The 20,901-nt window shown below is 41.4% G+C and overlaps 1 protein-coding gene across 13 annotated transcripts in view; it reads left to right on the forward strand.

Moving 5' to 3' along the window:
• NFIA (nuclear factor I A) overlaps nucleotides 1-20,901 on the forward strand; it is a 371,559-nt gene that overhangs the window by 300,201 nt on the left and 50,457 nt on the right. For 12 of the 13 annotated variants that reach the window (XM_042997406.1, XM_042997401.1, XM_042997402.1 and 9 more), the window contains 2 exons: nucleotides 16,216-16,394; nucleotides 18,697-18,862. In XM_042997406.1, coding sequence (XP_042853340.1) covers nucleotides 16,216-16,394; nucleotides 18,697-18,862 — 345 coding nt within the window. The remainder of the gene's footprint in view (nucleotides 1-16,215; nucleotides 16,395-18,696; nucleotides 18,863-20,901) is intronic. The other variant, XM_042997404.1, reaches the window with a different exon arrangement.

Raw genomic sequence — 20,901 nt, forward strand, 5'->3', positions numbered from 1 at the left:
CTAGGGAATTTAGAAATGGGGAGGGGCAGGCACTGTCCACATCTCAAGGCAGAGGTTGAAAGTAATTAGCGAGTAAGCACTTATGGAGCTTCCCCTAGAACCACAGACTTTCAGAAGAGTGCCCTGGAAATCTGGTCTAATTCATTTCCTGTATCAGCTAAGAATGCGTTTGACTGCAAGTAACAGAAAATCTCACCAAACAGGTCATATTTTTTCTCATATAAAAACAAGTATGTGGCTCAGGACCGTTCGAGTCCAAGGATTGAGATTTCTTCTTTTAGCCTTGCTGTAGTCAGTTGTGTCCATCCTCATGCTGTGACCTCATGGTCACAATGTGGCCACTGCACTCCTGCTTTACACTAGCATTCCAAGCAGAAAGAAAAGCCAGCTCATTCTGCTACCTTTTGTAGAATGTTAGGCTGCATGGCCAGAACTATGTATTCCACAAGATCACCTCTAGCTGCAAGGGAGGCTGGGAAATATATATATATATTTTTAAGCTGAACATGTTGCCACTCTGTATAAAAGGGGGCTTTATAAGTAGCTAAGTAGCGGAGAACTCTGCTGGTTAGCAGTTAGTAACTATTCCACATTACTCTTGCAGATGAGAGAGATCTCAGCCAAGAATAGAAATCAAGTCTCCAACTCAGTGCCTTTACCACTATATCTGTAGGTGCTACCTTTTTCTACCCACTGGGAGAAATAAACTGCATTTATTTAAACAATTAATTTGTTTTCACATTTTTTATTAGTAAGACATAACATAGCCATTTAGATCTTTTGATAAGCATGACATAACCCATGTTATCACACTGAGGTTTTTAATAACAGCCATAAACATATCATGTGACCTTTTTTTATTAGCCCACAAATCCTTGCTACTGGTAATGTAGAATTTCTGTTAGATGCAAATCACTTCAAAAAACAATTTTTGAGGTCAGTGTGACTTTTTTTGTTGTTGTTTTAACAGTAACAAGCAACTTTATTAGATTTTTTTTTTTTTTTTTTTTTTTTTGCCAAGCATACATTTACTGTTTAAAAAAAAAAGGAGTGGTCAAGTTGAAGAAGTTCAAAATCTAGAGACCATATCTGATTTCATTAGAGGTGTCTTAGGGTATCTCAACTTGAGCACTTGAGGTAAGCTGAGTCACTCAGGCATACCTCTTCAGCTCATGCCTGAAGGTGTGCTAATTCCTATGAAAACGTGAGGACTGCACGAAATCCTCTTCAACTGTGCCATCTTGCAGCATAGACGCAAAAGAGATACTTCAGACATTGTCCTCATCTGGAGAAACATTTACAAGTAGCCCTCTCAAGCGTCTGGCCCTGTTTCACTCCATCGTATTCCCTGACTAGCTCTACAGTGTGACTTTTTCAGTATTAAAATCGACTTGCAGACTCCCATTACTGTCTGGGGACCCATTAATTTTTTTCCACAAATATTTATCAAGCACTTAACAGTGTGTACAAGGGGCTCTACCAGTTGCTGAATAGAGTGAACACGAGCAGCTTGGACTCTGGCTGGAGAGTGCTGACCTCTCGGTGGATGACGGGACAAGAAAGCAAGCAGTTGTATTACTGTGACAAGGGAAGCACAGGTGTTGTCGGGGACAAGGGCATCCTGACAGAGACCTCTGTGGCATTTGGCACTGCGAGAGTCCAAACAGGCATAAGACTTAGCCCCTGTTGTCCAGCAGGGTACCTTCTAATTGCAAACACACCAGACAAAGCAACAGCAAACAAGTCATGCTTTTATACAACTAAGTACTGAGGAATTAAAGACATACACGATGTGAGCATGAGACTAAACTGCCCACTTCTTTAGGAGTCAAAAAACATATACAATGAAGGCAGTTTAGAAGTAAAATTGTCCTGGGGTGCCTGAGTGTCTCAGTTGGTTAAATGTCTGACTTCGGCTCAGATCATGACCTTACGGTTTGTGGGTTCGAGCCCCACATCGGGCTCTCTGCTGTCGGCACAGAGCCTCTTGGTATCCTCTGTCCCCCTCTCCCTCTGCTTCTCCCCTACTTGTGCACTCTCTTGCTCTCTCTCTCCCTCTCAAAATAAATAAACATTTAAAAAATTGCCCTAGTACCAAAAATATACATAAGATGTGCTAAAACAATAGCCATATAAACCAAAGATTTATCATGCGGCTTTCAAAGAGTCATGCCAGTTTCGGTTTGGAGAGGTAGGCAGAAGCATATATGCTCTATAAACCTCTCTAAGTCCATGATCCTCATGATTCAAGCAGGGATCCTGCTCTCAGTGATGAAATATCTGAGGGTCTGCAGTTAACAATATCTCCCAGTGTGGCCAAGAAAAACATACTGCAGAGAATTATGAGAATTCAGATCACCTTCCAGGAAGCTGAGGTCACCAGGAAAGGTTGGAGGAGTGTAGATCCATAGACAATAATAGAGGAGGAAGGAAGGAGAGGTAAAATATAAAGGCAACACTTATCACTAGATGGCAGGGCCCATTAGAGCAGGAACTATGGCTTTATTCTTCCTATCTGTGTCCCTCAGCCTCATGCCTGGCGTAAGGAAGACACTCAACAAATATTTGTTGAATAAATGAGTGATTGCATGGATTTGATTGAAGGCACACAGAAAGTTTGGGAATAACAGGGAGTCCTTTCCATCCCCCATGTGTAATAATAATAGAATATTCAAGAGCATGTATTTGGTAGCATTTAGGGAGATGCATTGCGTAGTGAATAAATGCTCAATATATATTTGCTTTGTCTTCATGCAGAGCTTCTACTTGATGAGCATTAAGAGGAATACTGAGCTCAAAATGATTATCTGCTGTAAGGTTACAGTTTCTCTTTGTTCAAGTAAAGGACCCACAAGAAGACATACCCCCTTTATCACCACCGTAACTGTGGGACCTATCCCTTGGCATAGCCCCCTCCCCGCCGCCCAGTACCTAAGTGGTCTGCAAACTTCTTTGCCTCTTAGGAAAGCTTTTAACTTAGTTGTAGAACGGTGCTCCTTTCAAAGGAGCTGAATCTAATTTGCCTCTCCTGGTTTAGTGCAATTGAATCATCTCAGGGAAACGAGAAGCAATTAAGTACCTGTTGCTAACAAGGTGCTGAAATAATCTGCCAACAGATGCAAGGTGTTTATTTATTAGTGGAGTATGCCATTTGAGAAGACATTACATTGTCACTGTACAATAGGAATTGCCAGAATTGATTTTCCAATGGAGGCATCATGGACCTAAGAACACTACCTCTGAAGTGCACTGAAAGACAAGTAAGAGGGCTTGTGAACACTGGTCAAGGTTAAGCTCAAGTGCTGGTGTCCAGCCCAGTGAGAAATACTGCCGGTGGGATTTGAAGGATCTGGAAGGTAAGGGGGAAAAGCAGCTTTTTAGCGAAGGCCCTTTAAGTCCCAGTTCAGGAAATTATTAAATTCATTAGCCAGATACTTACAACCAGCTATGACTGCCCAGCCGAAGGAAAAAACAGTGCCAGCAAATGTTTTAAAACTACAACTAAACAAAAGTCAGGAAGCGTGTAATTAAAACTGTACCTTTATTGTATTGTAAAGAGTTTCACTATGACATGGAAAATATTTAAAGGAGAAGGCTGTTTAGCTAATTTGTCTGCAAGTGAACTGCTTAGTGGAAAACTATCCTAAATTAACTGTAAGGCCACCCACCGAGCGAACCTCATAAAAGGCCATGGCTGCTCAGCTTGGTTCTGTGTCGCCATTCAATAATTACTAGATAAATGCATAACTAAAAGCTCTATTACACTAATAATTTGTACCGAGATAGATGTGTGGGACACCCTGCTGGGTTAATTTGTCATCCCGGCAGCAAACTTCTAAAGAGAGCTCTTCTGTAGGGGAATCCTGCTAATATGTGGTCCCAAGGAGGACAGGTTACAGGAGAAAGACCATTTGACTCCTTAATCTCTTAAAGAGGCAAAAGGCCCCCAGGTGGAGTGCCAGAGAGAAAAGTAGGGTGATTAACCACGTGGGCCTAGATTTAAACTCATCGTGAAGCTGCCCTCCCTTGGGATTGTTTGCCCCTTTCTCTCCACCTGTCTTCATCGCTCTCTCCGTCTCTCCCTCCCTCTCTACCTCCCCCCACCCGCACCCCCACCATAGACCCACATGTGCACACGTGATAAAGGCAGTGGTTCTGAGCAAGGTTGCTTTGAAATCCTCTCATTGATAAGACTTCCTGGTATCGCTTGAACTATAAATCACATAATCCGCTGAATCCCTATCAGTTCTTTCTTCTTGGTGTAGCTTAATGTAATGTTGATTCCATGTTTTGGACTCCTTTATTTTCCTTCTTTTCGGAGTAGAGTAACAAAGTCAACATTGGACTCGTATCTCCTCTTTATGTGGAATGTTTTCTTCTGTCACACACACACCCACGCACACATGCACACACGCACACAATTGCTGTTTTAAATATGAAGCTCACATTGAAGCTTCCGTGCACGGTTTTCAACCTCCCCTATTGACAGAACCATAAATCATGTTAAAGTTAAGTGAATTACTGTAGCATGGAACTGTGGCTTTAACAATGTTTATGTAGTATCAGCTTATCATCCATGTAGGCAAAGGGGGGTGAGCACTGGTATTTGAAATGGGAATGTACGGCCCTATTAATGCGGTTGCAGTATCACAGAGATCACCTATTTCATGCTGCACCCTTTGTAGTGTTGAAATTAGTGTACTTAATCACGCGTATAGAATGGTTTTTAAAATGTATATTTCCACAGTAAATTTACATTTGACATGTGCCATTTCTTCATATTAAATGGCGGTTGCCTTCCCCCCCCCCCATCAAACACTTCCTTTTTCTTATGTGCAAAACACCCGTGAGCAACATCAGAGTTGCCAGGTTGCAATACAATAATAAGGGACCCGAGAACAAACACTGCTGAAAGGAAATAAACCGGTTGACCTCCAAAAAATAATTCAAATGGGAGCAGCAGAGTGCAGTGAAAAGTGCATGGGCCGTAGAGTCGGACAGAATAGAATTCGGATCCTGGCTGGCCACTTGGGATCCGCGTGTGCTTGAACTAGTTACCTGTCTTCTGCCTGCCTTTTGTTTTCCCACCCGTACAGAACTTTAAAGCATGAGGAGGAGGAGGAGGAGGAAGTGAAATGACATATGGAAAGTGCTGGGTACTGTCACAAGGATGTCACGAAATGTTCACCACCTCTGGGATGTCTTTTATCCCCACTTTGAATGTGGTTCTCTTGAGAGGGTCCTTACTTCCTTCATTCCCCACTCCTCCTCCCCAGTTGTCTTCTACCTGCTCTCATGGGTCCTCCCCGGGAGGAGCCTCATGTGCCCAGACCAGGAGATGTGGTCCCAGGGAAGTGCACCAGCCTGGTTACCCCGTCACACTGGGAGAATAGGGGAATCTCCCCAGTGGGGCAATAAATAGCTCCCTCCCGGGATGGGTAGCCCTTCAGCCATGGTAGAGACTTCACTTTGGCATGTCTTCATTCAGGCATGGCTCTTGCTAAAGTTAAGCACCGTTTTTGTTCGCAAGAGTCTGTTGTTGATAGGAATCAACTCAGCATATAATTATTGAGCACTTCCCATCCACCAAGCAGTGTGCTAGGCCCTGATGAGCAAACCAGACAAGTCCTGTGCCTGCAGTCTAATAAAACAGACAGATATGAAACAGATTACTGTTAGTGTGATGAGATTAATGAGAGGGGAATTCAAGAAAGCGATAATATAGCACAGGTATGTGAAGTATTTGTGGGGGTCCCTTCTATTGGCATGCAATATGAATTTAGAAAACCTTGGCATCCCTGAGGGATATCTCCAGATCTTCCCAAATCCAAGTTCCTGAACACCATGAAAAGTTGCAGAATTACTGCATACCCTGTAATGAATGGCTTTGAAGATATGTTAATACAGACTCTTTCACGTGAAATATTCTTGTCAGTGAGAGAAACTTCCTTAACCATCCAACTTCCTTAACCATCCCTCTACTGCTCTGAAAGAAAATTACGGACTGGTGGTGCCTGTAACCAAAAAGTCTAGGGGTTTTTGGCTTCAGGTAGAGCTGGATCCAGAAGCTCAGGTGATACCTTCAGAAATCTGTATGTTGTTCTCTCCCCTCAGCTCTGCTGTCTTCTGTGTGAACTTCATTCTTAGGCTGAATCTCTTTGGACTGTGGCATTAATGATGTGAGCAGCTCCAGGCTTAATTCTCACCAATTTAACAATCCCAAGGGAAAGAGAACAGCCTTTTCACAATAGATCTAGGAAAGGTTCTACTCCTGGATGCTTATGGCTCTGATTGTCCCGGTTTGGGTCATTCGCTTGGGTCACTTTTGGAACAATCCTTATGTTTAAAAGATAAAGGAGTTTCTTATTGGCGTAGCCTGAGTTGCACGCTTACCTGTGGAGCCAGGGGGTGGGGTTAAGGCCACTCTAAATACATAGACTGAGGCTGAGGGAAGGATAGGTATCCCCTCCCCCCAAATAAAAACCATAAGAGCTCTGTTTCCAGACTTTCTCACCAGCCAAAGTGACTTACTCCTGCAGTTAGGACTTGCAGAGCGCAGGTAAGGTCAGGTCCTAGAAAGTGACTATTAGCCCATGCCATGAAACTCCGGGTCCATGAAAACAGTTGAAAACAGTTCAACTCTTGATTCCCAGTTATCTCATGTTGCCACATTGCATTGTATGATCCTGATTATTTCTCACGTATCCTAATTTATTCTAAAAAAAAAAAAAAAAAAAAAAAACAATTCTAAGAAGAATGAATAACCCACAGTCTAATACACTATCTAGCACAGAGCTGATTCTCAACACATACTTTTTTTTTTAATTTTTTTTTAGCATTTATTTATTTTTGAGACAGAGGGAGACAGAGAATGAACAGGGGAGGGGCAGAGAGAGAGGGAGACACAGAATCTGAAACAGGCTCCAGGCTCTGAGCTGTCAGCACAGAGCCCGACGCGGGGCTCGAACTCACGGACCGTGAGATCATGACCTGAGCCGAAGTTGGATGCTTAACCAACCAAGCCACCCAGGCACCCCTCAACACATACTTTTTAAGTGAGTGAGCCCCACTATGTACTAGAATTAATTCTAGTCTCAGATCTTTTCTTCTTGCTATTTTATCCAATTTATAGATAAAGAAAGGTGGGCTCAGAAATGTTCAGTAATTTTCCCCAGATTAGGAAAGGGAGTGGTGATTTCAAGCCCAGGGTGGTTGAGCTGTAAAACCCACACATGCCATACAGTTTCCATCTTGCAGTAAAAGAAGCCAGGAGGCTGACACAGAGCTGGTTGGTATCCAACCAGGGATCAAAACGTGAACCCCTGACTTCAGACATCGGACTGACCCTTCTCACACTTCCTCCCTGTGTGTGTGCAGTCTACCACAGTAGGAATAAACCCTTCAGTCCTCCGGGGTGTATTCAGGAAGATACTTGGCATTCAGGAGGACACTTTGAAAGTAACATATCTCTCAGAAATAGGGGCTTAAACTCCCATGTAAACCTGACAATTTGGTGAGGGAGATGCCGCAAATCAGCCCACACTTTTGTGTTTATCATGGTTTTGTTGTTGTTTATTTGCTTGTTTTTTTTGCCTTTTTTTCCCCCCCATGTCGGCAGACCACCCAGGCCCCATTCCTTGGTAATCCTCCAAGAGGCTGGAGCACCCCTGCAGATTTTACTTGGGAAATTCCCCTTTGCAAGACTGCAGTTTGTAATTCCAGTGCATGTCCAGCCAATTGTTAGAGGACTCCCTGCCTATTTCCATTAACCTCTATGCTTGTCCATTCCGTGGGGTTGCTTTTTTCTCCAGTGTTTTGCCATGTTTCTTATTCCTCATCTTTCATTTTGTAGGATTGCTTACATATTATGTAGTAGCTCACATTCCTGGGGCACCTGGGTGGCTCAGTCAGTTGAGCCTCTGACTTCAGCTCAGGTCATGATCTCGCAGTTCATGAGTTCGAGCCCCGCGTCAGGCTCTGTGCTGATGGCTCAGAGCCCGGAGCCTGCTTTGAATTCTGTGTCTCCCTCTTTCTCTGACCCTTCCCTGCTCATGCTCTGTCTCTCTCTGTCTCTCAAAGATGAATAAACGTTAAAAAAAAAAAATTTTTTTTTTTTTTAAAAAAGCTCACGTTCCCTTCATGGAATAGGATTCTTTTCAACTCTGCTCACTCAACAGTCCCTCTTCATATTTCCAGTAATCATCACTGTTGTGTGGTGTTTGAACGCATCTCACCTTAGCCATCATGGCAGCCTAGGCAAATAGTGCACAAATATCACGTGTTAGAGAGAAGGTGGTCAGGATCCAAAGGCTGGGGTGCTATCATACAGAGCTTGAACAAACACACTCAGAGGTCTTAAAGCTCTAAATATTACAGCCTTCCCAAAGTCAGGGTGTCTTAGAGACTGAGTCCAGAAATACTCTATACCTTGATATCTCAGAAACATTTGAAAAATAATTTCTTTCAAAGGGCATGTGCTCCCTTGTTTCAGATGTTTTAGATTTCAGTGTTCTCACTAGGGACCAGTTGTACTCAGTATTTGTGTGTAATTCCAGAGACGATATTCCACTGGAATGTAAAGCTAGGTGAGCCTCAGCAATTGGGTTCAAACTCTTCATTTTGCAGAGGAGAGAACTGGAAGAGAAAGAAGTTGCCTATATTTATAAAAAAATTTTAATTTTAATGTTTCATGTATTTTTGAGAGAGAGACAGAGAGAGAGAGCATGAGCAGGGAAGGGGCAGAGAGAGGAGACACAGAATACAAAGCAGGCTCCAGACTCTGAGCTGTTAGCACAGAACCCGATGTGGGGCTTGAACCCACAAACTGCGAGATCATGACCGAAGCTGACGTCAGATGCTTAACTGACTGAGCCACCCAAGCGCCCAGAAGTTGCCTATATTCATAAGCCAAGTAGTGGCAGAAACAAAACTAAAAGTCCCTTAATCTAGTTAGAAAATTTTCAAAAAAAATAATAATAATAAAAAATTTTTCTTAAAAGTACTCTAGATCTTCTTTAAAAACTTTTTTTTTAGATTTAACATGTATTAGATCTCCAATAAACAATTCCCCAAAACCGACATGGTGGCCCTTTCAAGGGAATGATAGAAATTTCTATTGTATTCAGGTTTGGGAAGGCCAGGAGGAAGACATGGGTAGACTCTGGTTAGCTCTGAAGTGTGCTTGGATAGCAGGGGTCTACGTGGTAAAGGGGAGTTCAGTATGGACACTCACGGATTGTAGATGTAAATGAAAAATAGAGTCTAGAGGGAGATAGCCCCATAGTTGTAAGTTTCTAGGGTAAGTGTCGAAAGTTTGAGATCTAAGCAAAGGTACAGGTTCAAAGCATATTTGGTCAAAAAGAGTCTTCATAGGTCATTGTATCTATGGTATCTATGACCATTAGACCAAAGTTGTTGCTACTGTTGTTTTGTTTTGCATTTTGTCATCTAGAGATTTCTTTTCAAGATGCTTATGTCATGTCCACCCTGATAGTACATACTCTTTCATCAATATTTATGTATTTATTTGTCCAAGAGACAGGTAAACAGAAGGTACCTCTTATTCTTACTTTTCTTTCCCCCTTGTGTATTCTGTGATCCAAACAGGTCTTAGAAAATGGGAACAAATTTCAATTTATTCATCTCCCATCCTCATCTCCATCCCTATGATAGTATAACCAATAAAAGAAGCTATTGATTGATCACTTACCCACATGGTCAAGAACTACACCATGTGCCTTATATACTTTGTCTCATTTGATCCCAACAACAAATCTATTATTATTATTAGCCCCATTATACAGATGGCAATACTGAGTCATAGAGAAGCTCAGAAACTTAAGGCATAACTGGTTTAAGTGGAAGATCTAGAATTTGAATCTATATCTATCTGACTCTAAAGCCCATGGTCCTCATATTATACCTTTCCCTTTTTTTTTTTTTTTTTTTTTTTTACTCATATGTTTAACTTGAAATTATACACACACAGGTGTGGGAAACTAGCACAGACCAAAGCAGGTTAAATAATGGTGAAGAGAGATAGCAAAGAGCTACAGTGGGTGATGGGAGGAGTGGGTATAGGTGGTCAAAAGGTACAAGCTCCCAGCATAGAAAAGAATGGCGATGGGTAGTTAGTAGAAATACAGAAGGCAAGCTGATTACTTTGAAAGCTTCCGAAAGGTGAGGCTTCAGCAGAAAGGCTGATCAGGACAAGAACAGGGTTTGATGGGGAAGAGATGAAAGTGATTGTCAGGTGCTCAACCCATGAGCAGAGCATGGCAAATGTTTGGAGAGTGAACAGGAATTATGTGGGTCTACACCAGGGGCCAGCAAACTGGGGCCCACAAGTTAAATCGAGTCTTCGGCCTGTTTTTGAAAATAAAAATGTAATTGGCACAGAGCCACACTCATCTGTTTATGTAATATCTGTGGCCGCTTTGGAAGCATAGCTGCCGAATTGAGTAATTGCAACAGAGACCATGCAGCCTACGAGGCCTAACCCCTTCACTCTCTGGCCTTTACAAAAAACGTTTGCCCACCCCTGGCCAAGGTTATCAGCCAGGGCCTCAGAGCAAGAAGAGTCTTTAAGTAGGTAAAATTGATCTAAATAAAAATTTTAAAAGAACTTCGCCTGTTCCCCCCGCCCCCCTTTCTGTCTGCTTTTGCAGAAGACGTTAGAATTCGGTCTCCAACCTGAAGATCCCCTTAATTAAAATGGAACAGAATACACCAGTCATCTTAGAAATGTAGCATAGAATCAAGTTTACTCTGGTAGCAGCAATATAAAAATACTGGTGCTTTCCCCCGTCATCATGCAAGGTCATGTTTCTCTCATATGACACCCAGGTCTTTCACATGCATCTCGGCGATGTTAAAGGTATGTACTGTGTGTTTTGAAAACCTTGGCTTGCCTCAACTTAAAGGTTTATGATTTAGAAAAGGCTCCACCTCCTAATGGTTTAAAAACCATTGCTAATTCCCCTTTCCTTGTGTCTCCGTTAAAATAAATCCCATAACTCCAAACTCCTGGGCTTTCATAAGTGGCAGGTCTGATCATGCATGATTTATAAATTACAGCTATGGACCATTAAGATAGATTTCTCAGCTTTAGGGCAGGCTACAGTGGTGTTATACACTGTGGTTTTGAATTTCTGAGGAAGCCAAGTACATAGTAGTTGACAACCCAAATAATTCAAATTCCATTTGCCTTTGTGGAAGGCTTTTTTTTTTCTTTAATGCAGTATTTTTTTTTCTTCCACTTTCCTCTTTTAAAGTTCTGCCTTATTAAAACCTTTACTTCTTAAACATGAGTAGTCAGGAGTTCTTAATGCCACCCATTGCTTGATGGAAATGGTTATTTTTGTGTAAAGAACATCTTACTACTGAAGAGAGATGAGTGGCTTTTTCTGGTAATGGTGCTAACACAGAAACAGTTTGGACTCTCACCTGTTGCCACTGACTCAGTGTTGATTAATGGTAAGACTGTGAAGTTTTACAAATGCCAAGGCTTGGGAGTGATCATTCCTTCTGTGAGGGAAGAGGGCTGTGTGTAACACGGTCTTAAAAGCACACACCTGAAGGGGGATTAGGTTTTATTGTTTGCGCTGCTCTCTTGATAGCTTTTCTTTGGAGTCTCGAAAGCAAATGCTAACGTGAAAAGAATCCAAGTCCCTGTCCAATCTGTGAGAATCTGTGACAGTTTGTGGACGAGGAGTAAAGCAATTAATCCTATGTCAGGTTAAATACAAGAACATATTTCACCCATAAAATTTTGGTTGGAAGAAAAATGTGGGAAGGTTCTATGAGTTTGGGCAAAACTACTAAAAATGGTGAGGAGGGATTACTTTCTTCTCTTTTTTTTGTTTCCTCAAGATTTATAAAAGAATGAAATACAAGTTTCCAAACTTACCTGGCTATGCCTCCCTGACGTCATCTTATTTTGAGCTAGAATATGTGTCTATAAGGCCTTCCCGCTATGGAGGACTCATAGACCAAGAGTCACTTGGATCAAAAAGTCTCTCAACATACATAATAACCTAGTAATGACCTTGACCTTCTCTGTCTCCAGTTTTAAATCTGCTTTAAAGAAGAAAATATCTTGGGGCACCTGGGTGGCTCAGTCTGTTAGGCATCCGACTTCAGCTCAGGTCATGATCTCGCAGTTCGTGGATTCAAGCCCCACGTCGGGCTCTACACTGACAGCTCAGTGCCTGGAGCCTGCTTCGGATTCTGTGTCTCCCTCTCTCTCTGCCCCTCCCCTTCTCACGTTCTGTCTCTCTCTCAAAAATAAATAAACGTTAAAAAAAAATAAAGGAGAAAGCATCTTTAACTTATATATATATAGTGTCAAATTTTTAGCTTTTTCTCTTTCAAACTAAAACCAAGAAAATCTTTTAAAGAAGCGGGGTGAGGGGAGGGGAATGGAGTACAAACAAGTAAACCAACCTGTCTGACCTGCTTTCTCTTTTATAAGTATCTAGTAATATGATCATTTTGTAATAAATAACTGAGCTCTACACCCTTTGGAAAATTCTGGCTCCCTGTTTTTTTGAATTGTGGCTACTTTGTTCAGAATGTGTAGGCAGTGCTATTCTGGCCAAAGAAAACCTGATCAAATTTCCTTCCTTCTTACTCGTATTGTTTGTGAAAAGCCTAGCAGTTGTTTTACATAAGTCTGGCCTCTGGTTAAAGTTTAAACCGGTAGTGAGATCCACCCAGAGCAGGGTGTTTCTGACACTCTCTGCTGCTCCTGGCCTAGGGTACTAAGAGTATTAGACCCCAGAAGCAGCCAATTTTGTAGTGCCTTTTAATACACAAAATTGTATTAACATCAACATGGATACAGACGGATGCACTGCAATAAACTGTAACCACTTGAGAAAAGCCTTTATTGACTCTCAAGTAAATAATGCACATTTTAAAGGACCTAAATATGCATTTACATAATGTGCTATAATTTTTTATTGTGTCAACTACTCACACACACACACACACACATACGTCCATAAGAGATGTTTTCCTCTGTCAAAAATCTGGACTTTTATCATTCTTTGTGCATTACGTTAGCACCACACCAGATTCATAATGGTAGTTTCTTTCTCTCTGTAGGATCCCTGACCGGAAGATCTCAATGTACCTTTAATGAATTTCACTGATTGGGCGATTGATTGGTTTAACCCCAATGACACTTTCTAAAATGATTTGAGACTACTTAGACATAAACATATAGGCACACTGAAAACATCTAATCCAAGAGAAAGGAGAGAAGACAAGAAATAGGAGAGAAGAAAATACGAATTTAGATGTTGCTGAAGGCTGAGCTTTAGAGAACGGAAGAGCAAGGGTCTCATCCAGTAAGAGTAATACTAGCAGTTTATCTAAAGAAATAGCATGTATTTAATAATATTTAACAGAACTGTGCGATGTCTATAACACAACTATTTTCTGTTTGAAGAAATTAAAGCTCAGGATCTTGAATGATTTATACCCGGTTTCACAGTGAACCAGAAGGTCCAAGGCATGAGAAAGTAAGGGTTGTGAAGGATAACCCTCTGAAATGCAGACTCAGCAATTGCCTAATTTGAAACTACAGGTTAAATGATTTCCTGGTGCTAATTAAGAATTAATTGGTCCTTATAAGTCAGTCATTGTAGAATTAATTTCATGTAGTACCATGTGTTCTTAGGTTTCTGTTCAACTCGGGGCCACAAGGGAAATTGTTTTAGGAAAATACAGTAAACTAAGATCTAAATTTAAGTTGCTAACGATGTTCTTTTACGTATTTAACAACAATAACAAAAAGGGCAGGGGTGTTTATTAACATTAACGGAGGGATCCCGAGATGAGTTGAATGATTCCCTCTGTCAAGTTTCTTTAACTTTTATCCACCTGGTATTTACTCAAGTGATTTTTTGCCTTGGGCAGCATTCTCTGTTGGCCACTACAATTTCATAATTGAACAATCATTTATCACTTTCCTTCGAGCACCTGAAGCATTGCCGCTTTATCATGAAGGTCTGCTTCCCCGGGACTCTTGACAACAAAGTTCCCACGTTTGTGTTTGACGTGCTGCAGAAACCGAGCCTATCATTTTTTTGTGCTTACTACGTTCCCAGCCTTGTTTGGGAAATACTACATTCTGCCCCTGACCAGAAACTCTTTGGTCGGATGTGATGCTGGGTCACATCTTCTCGCTACCAGTAGAGACAACCATACCATATCAGATGGTATGGTTAGGTTAGACAAAACTCCTTTGGCTCTTTAAAGCACAATTGGCAAAGTAAGAGATGACCAGAGCCATTTAACGTTTTAGCCTGTGGGTGTAAGCTCAGAGGCAATAATGCATCACCAGATTTATCATTTATTTTGTGAAGTCCTAAGTTTTACTAGTTTTTCTATAACCCCCCTGGCTTTTTTTCCAGGTGGGGAAAAAACCAAAGTTTTAAGTCTATCTGTATGGTTCTTGGTTTCTGTACCACTCTTGTATGCAATCGCTGGTTGTACGTTCAACTAGTATTTATGGAGGGCCAGACACTGTTCTGGGGATCTGACAGTGAACAAGTAAATAGAAATAGCTATTTACTCAGATGGGAAAGACCGGAAGAAGAGCACGTATAACGGGTAGAAGATCACAAGAATTCTAGTTTCAATAGGCTATGTTCAAGATGCCCTCAATTGCATGACTGAAGATCAAACTCCGTGTGCTGGCACCCTGCTGTATCCCATGCCCATAGTAGCAGCCCCATCAGTGTTTATGGGATAGATTAAAGGTTGCATGAATGAAGGGTCCCCTCAGATCATCTGCAAGATGTGGATTAAGACACTCACTTCTACTCCAAACCCCCATTTGCACTCTTTGCAAGCTACAGATGCTATTCTGAACCCCCAAGTCCTTAGCCATTTCAATTATTACAAAGCACCCCAATACTAAAGATATCCCGGTAAAGAACAAAGAACCCATGGCCAGTGGTCAATGGCGATGTATGATTTTTACAGTCTTCAGCCATGCTTATGGGGTAGTGGAAGAAAGTGTGGCCTGTCTTGCTTCGTTTGTTTCACACTTTTATGAGTCCCTCTAGGTATTAGGAAAATCTTATTCCCCAAACATTGGGGCATCCCTTTGTTTGGTCTTTGCAGGGACTCCCAGAGTTTGAAGACTTAAATTGCAAAGAGTAATAAGGCAGGATAAACACTCTCCCCTGTTTTTATTTGGGGGCTGTTTCTCTGGCCCTCCCTGAGGAAAGCTGCTTCTTTGGCGTCACTTGGTTTGAGTATCTCCGACCCTCCCTGTGTGCTGCTCTTATTCTCCAGCAGATTTTATCAATCACCCTTCGAATTCAAGGGCAGAAGTTCTCTCAGGAACATTATCAAGCGGTTCACATAAGTTTTTTAATCTAATGTAATCTTCTTGTACAAATAAAATTTAGCAGGGCTCAAATAAAAAGGAGTAATAGTTGTCTGAGATCTTGTATCAATTTTTATGGGCAGAGGGCCCACAGTTCAGCAGGGGTCACTGCCCACTCAGCCTGTGGGTTCCCCTGTCTAACATTTATGCATTTCTGACTTTGGCTTTGAATTGGCCAAAAAAAAAAAAAAAAAAAGAGAGAGAGAGAGAGAAAAGAAAAAGAAAAAAGAAAGAAAAAAAAAGGCTACGTGAACCTTCCATGTAAAGTGAGGCATCCAAATTACACAGGTTCATTAAGTGATCATTTACTACATACTTCAAAAAAATTTCATCCTGTATTAGTCCCTAGAAATTTCCTTGAAAGGGGTATAAGAGCTTTAACAATGAATTATTGTCTATGGGTTAGCTCAGCATGAAAGAGGATCCATATGTGCAAACTAGAATTTGTCATATGTAATGTCAGTTAAATCAGGTCTAATCTACCAAATACATTTTTTATTGCTTGCTTCATTAAAAAGGCTCTTAAGGTAATGAATAATCTTCAGCTTCACCAAGGATTATTAATGCCTTTATAACTCATGTCCACTGAAAATGGAAAGACAGCCTGAAACTCTACCCTAATCTAACCTCCGTGTTTGTCTTAGAGCCTTGAGGAAGAAAATCTATCAGACGTACCCAGTGTTAAATTCAGCCACATGAGCAGTGGTAAGAGTTGGGTCAGGAAAGAAAGAAAAAGGAAGCTGGACCGGGCTTAGGAGCTGTTGCAGAGCGGGTCTGTCTCTTCGTGACTCTGACGCTTTCTTTTCCTACAGCAAGCCCGCATGCAACACCGTCGACTCTTCATTTTCCGACGTCGCCCATTATCCAACAGCCTGGACCTTACTTCTCTCACCCAGCCATCCGCTATCACCCTCAGGAGACGCTGAAAGAGTTTGTCCAACTTGTCTGCCCTGATGCTGGTCAGCAGGCTGGACAGGTGGGGTTCCTCAATGTAAGGAGACCTCCTTTTTTTTTCCAATTTCTTTAGAAATATTAACCGAATGTAAAAATAACAAGGGGAGACCTTATGACCATGTGACATTGTGCTCTAATGTTGTGCTGATGGACTGCAGGCAAATGTCATATTTATTCTAGATTGTGGGAAAGTTAACTTGCTCTAAGAGTGATTGGCCAGGGTTTAAAAAGTGTTTGTGTTAAGTTCGCAACTGTCAAGTTTATGGATATAAATCATCTCAAGGGTGAACTGTATAACCTTCTAAGGTCTGTGGGCTGATAATTCCACCTCACGCACACTAACCCTCGAGCTCACACAGTTAACAAAATAGAAAGACCAAATAATTTTAAATAATGATTTGGAGGGGAAGGGAGGGGTAGGGGGATGAAGGGGGCACAGATGTTTCAGATCAGCTAAGTTGATATTTTTTAAAAATACAGTCTTCTAACACTTTAGATCAAGTTGACCAGTACTTGAACTCAAGATGCTCGAAGTACAGTTTATTATGGTTTGTTATTTCTGCAAGTAGGTTATCTTTCCCACTTATCTTTGTATAAAGCTAAACAGTATTCGGCAGCTTCAAATGAATATTCTCATTTTTTCTCTAAGCAACCAAATAATCACGATTTGAAATAATATTCCAAATGTAAAAGTGATTTTTAAAAAATCACAAATTTTGTTTCAAAATGGAACTAAATGTTTACAATTGGATAGCTGCATCCCAAAGCCAATAATAATAATAATAATAATAATGAATAGTAAATAATGACCAACACAAAGCTACATGTGATTTTCCTTTTCTCCTAATAGCTGCACACGAAGCCGCAGATGAGCCGTAATTATTATTGCCTAATTTAGAATATTATATCACACGGCCCTGTCACTGATTTTCCTCCCGTGCAGAAATACCTGATTCTGCATATCTGAGACAGAACAGGCAGCTTTGACTAATGTCTGGTGATGTGTTAGCAGATACATTTCTGTCTAGACAACAAATCAATATGGGGCCTTTTTTCTTTTTGCTTGTGTATTCATTTGCTTGGCTTATTCCAAAGCATTCACTTATGGACTTTCAGCCCACTCAGAAATAACACACAGACAAGTTTGCTAGCAAGAAATTGTCAGACATTCTGATTCTGATTGTCAGACAAGATATCTTTGAAGAACAATACCAAATATATAAGAGAATGTAGATGAGGGGCTAACTGAGGCTGCGTCTGCAGAATTATAAGCTTACGCTCAAAAGCCTGGGACAACTGGATCTCCCTCAGCTGAATTTTGATTCGGGACTATAGCCTAAATACCAGGTGTTATTATTGGTTGCACAGTATCACTGAAGTCTGGAGTCAGAAAGGCCACCTGAGAGACCATGAAAAGTCTGAAGTGACCACCAGCATCAAGAATCTCACTTTTAAATTTCTAACTTTTTAAAAATAGTCATGACATTATCGTATATAAGTATCAAACTCCTGGTTTTGTGTTTTGATCAATATTTTATAGGGTTTAAGGCAGGTCTGTTCGTGGGACTATTTTGAAAAACTTGAAAATAAAATGGATCTTATTGCTTTCTTCAGAGGGGAACTTTCTTTTGTTAAAGAGCTGTTATTTGGTTGTTCTAACATCAGGCAGCCAAATAAATATGACTTTTATGGCATATGCTTATATAATTTAAATCAAAATTAGAAGTGATATTTTTCCCTAGCAGAATTTTGACAGCTCAATTCTAAAGTTTCTGTGCCTGATGTTATACAATATGTGAAAGAAATTTTTCATGTTCACTTAACATATTTATTAAATGTTATATAATATCAACTTTGAAGAGTGAAAATAAAATATTATTTTTAATTTCCGACGCATATTTGGGAAACCTTATTGTATCTGTGTAAATAGACATGACGGAATAATTCCACAACCTATAAAACACTTACATATGAAATAAATAATACTCGTGGGAATGATGATGAAGGTAACAGTTCATACAGAAGTGAAACATTCCAAGCACAAGTTGGCAGGTCGTTTTACGGAAGCAGGATGTAAAGAAGGCCAAAGTAATTCGAGAGATAAGTTGAGGCTACATTGAGCATGTGTGCCTAAGACTACACTTTTGCGGAATGCCTTAAGGACAACCCAACAGTTTTTTAATCCATATGCTCTTATGCAAGAATTCAAGCAGCTAGAATACTTCGTAATTTTACATAAAAAGATGGACTAATGCACGTTTCATTTGCAGAAGCCGCTAATGGTCGGTATGTGTTTCTTCTTTTCCTTCTGCGTGTTTGTTTTGTTCCCGCCCTCACAGCCCAACGGGAGTAGCCAAGGCAAAGTGCACAACCCATTCCTTCCCACCCCAATGTTGCCACCGCCGCCGCCACCACCGATGGCCAGGCCTGTGCCTCTGCCGGTGCCAGACACAAAGCCTCCAACCACATCAACAGAAGGAGGTGCAGCCTCCCCGACCTCACCCAGTAAGTACGGCTGAGACGAGGCGCCGGTCACTGATAAAGCTCTGTGTACTTGAATCCTCATTTAAAGTTTCGTCCCAACTGCACAGGCTCTAGTGATAGGCACTCATCCCCAGCGACGGTTGTAGCGTGGGTTTGCAGGGCCAAGACAAGATCACAGCGAACACCGCTCTCGGGTACCATCAACTACACCAGATGTGGAAGTGACTGGGTGTTTGGGCGGATAACATGGTGCAACTATATGCCCAAGACTGAGAGCAAGATATGACTCTTAAATTTTGCATATTATTTCAGTAGCTGTGAGTGCTCTCAAACACAGAGATCATCAAACAGCATCTACTTGCATACATTCTTATTAGCAAAAAGCTCCTTTTGCTTTTGTGTAGGCCTGCCTTCCAGCAACTTACAGTCCAAGAGAAATGCATTTGATGAGCTGTGCACCTCATACATCACACAGGAAAAAAAGGTTTAAATCAAAGTAACAGTTCAAAGATGTGTACCTTGACCACTCACCAAGAGCAAGAGCCTGGCAGAAGATCAGAGCTGATAACTGTGGTGCATGGTCAGTTGTGGCAGGGGGAGGTGATAGAAAGTATAATGGGATGGAAAAAGAAAAGAAACTCTTGGCTCTTCTCTGAATTGTATGGGAACATGTGATCAGATGATAAAAACCTTTTTAGATGATAGGAATGATTAGTTACTGAATTAGAGGGATAGTTCCCGATATTTTAAAGATGACAAGGGGATAGGAATAGCTCGATCACATGACTTTGTCTTTTGTTAGTACCTGGAACGATGTCAAAAAAGAGTGATGGCCGGAGACAGAGTTCTGAGGTGTTGGATGGACAACCTAACCTTGACAGATGATGCGATGAGCACCTCCTTAAACCTTTACTGAGGGATCAAAGTGTAAGAAAGGATAGGAATTGTGACACTAATGCTAAGGAGAGCAGGTCTCCAAGGAGGTCTTCAAAGGTGAGACTGGAGGCAAGGAATCCATTGAGGAAAACATGAGAGGAGACCAGGAAAGAAATGTTAAGATCGAGAACTTGAGCAGCAGTTACAGAAGTTGAATGGACAGGAGCATGAGGAGGGATATTTTGTAGACCTCAGCAATAAGTGTAACAAAGGATGATCTAGACCTCCTAGGTTCCTTACTTTCAGTTTGGGGGACATAATGATATTGGGTGCAGGAGGGAAAGGGCCAGAGAGGAAAAATAAGCCTATGTTGTCACCATCCCCAAACTCTATTTAAATCTAGTCACGGGGGATAACGGCCTACAGACTGGTAGTCACATAATTACTGTGCCCCGTACATCCCTCCGTGCACCACTTTTCTGTTCACCCTCTCCCTCTCTGCACGGGACAATGACACAGTACTTTAAAAGCCTACCAGTAATACTCTTCCTCTTCATTTAAATACATATTCCTCTCCACTATCAATGTCCCATGCATTCACAGTACATTTTCCAGCAATGGGAGGGGACCCCTGTGGCCCTGTGGAAGAATCAGAATACCATGTGCAGTTACTGAAGTCTGGAAGATACGGTCTCAAATCCCCCCACCTTTTAAATTACTGGCTGTGTGTCTCTTCAAATCTGTTTCCTCATCTGTAGAATGTGGGTGATGATACCTGCCTGGCAGGGTTGTGTGAAACCTGCCATGATAAGCGCCACCGCGAAATAAATTGTTGAAGTCTTTTATTATCTGCCAAAACTCTTAGTGCAGTTTCCAGGCTTGGGTAAGGATGAAGTATGTCTGTGGGACACATATAGCTACTCAACCCTGAATCAGGCTGATGCCTTTGGGTCCATACTTCTGGATTCCACGCCATGGATTAAATCAAATGGCTTGTATAGGAAGGTATCTGTCATCATCTCATGCCCAGCCTCAAGCATTCCCTCAACATTATGTGAAGAAGCGTGGATGGGGTCCTGGCGGATCTAATTCATATGGTTGCATGTCCATTAGAACAGGGTTTAAAGATTTGGGGGGAAAGGAGGATATCAGGAGAGAGAGCCCAAAAGTTTGATATAGGTAAT

This window comes from Panthera tigris, chromosome C1 (genome assembly GCF_018350195.1).
Source record: "Panthera tigris isolate Pti1 chromosome C1, P.tigris_Pti1_mat1.1, whole genome shotgun sequence".
Taxonomy (NCBI): Eukaryota; Metazoa; Chordata; class Mammalia; order Carnivora; family Felidae; genus Panthera; species Panthera tigris.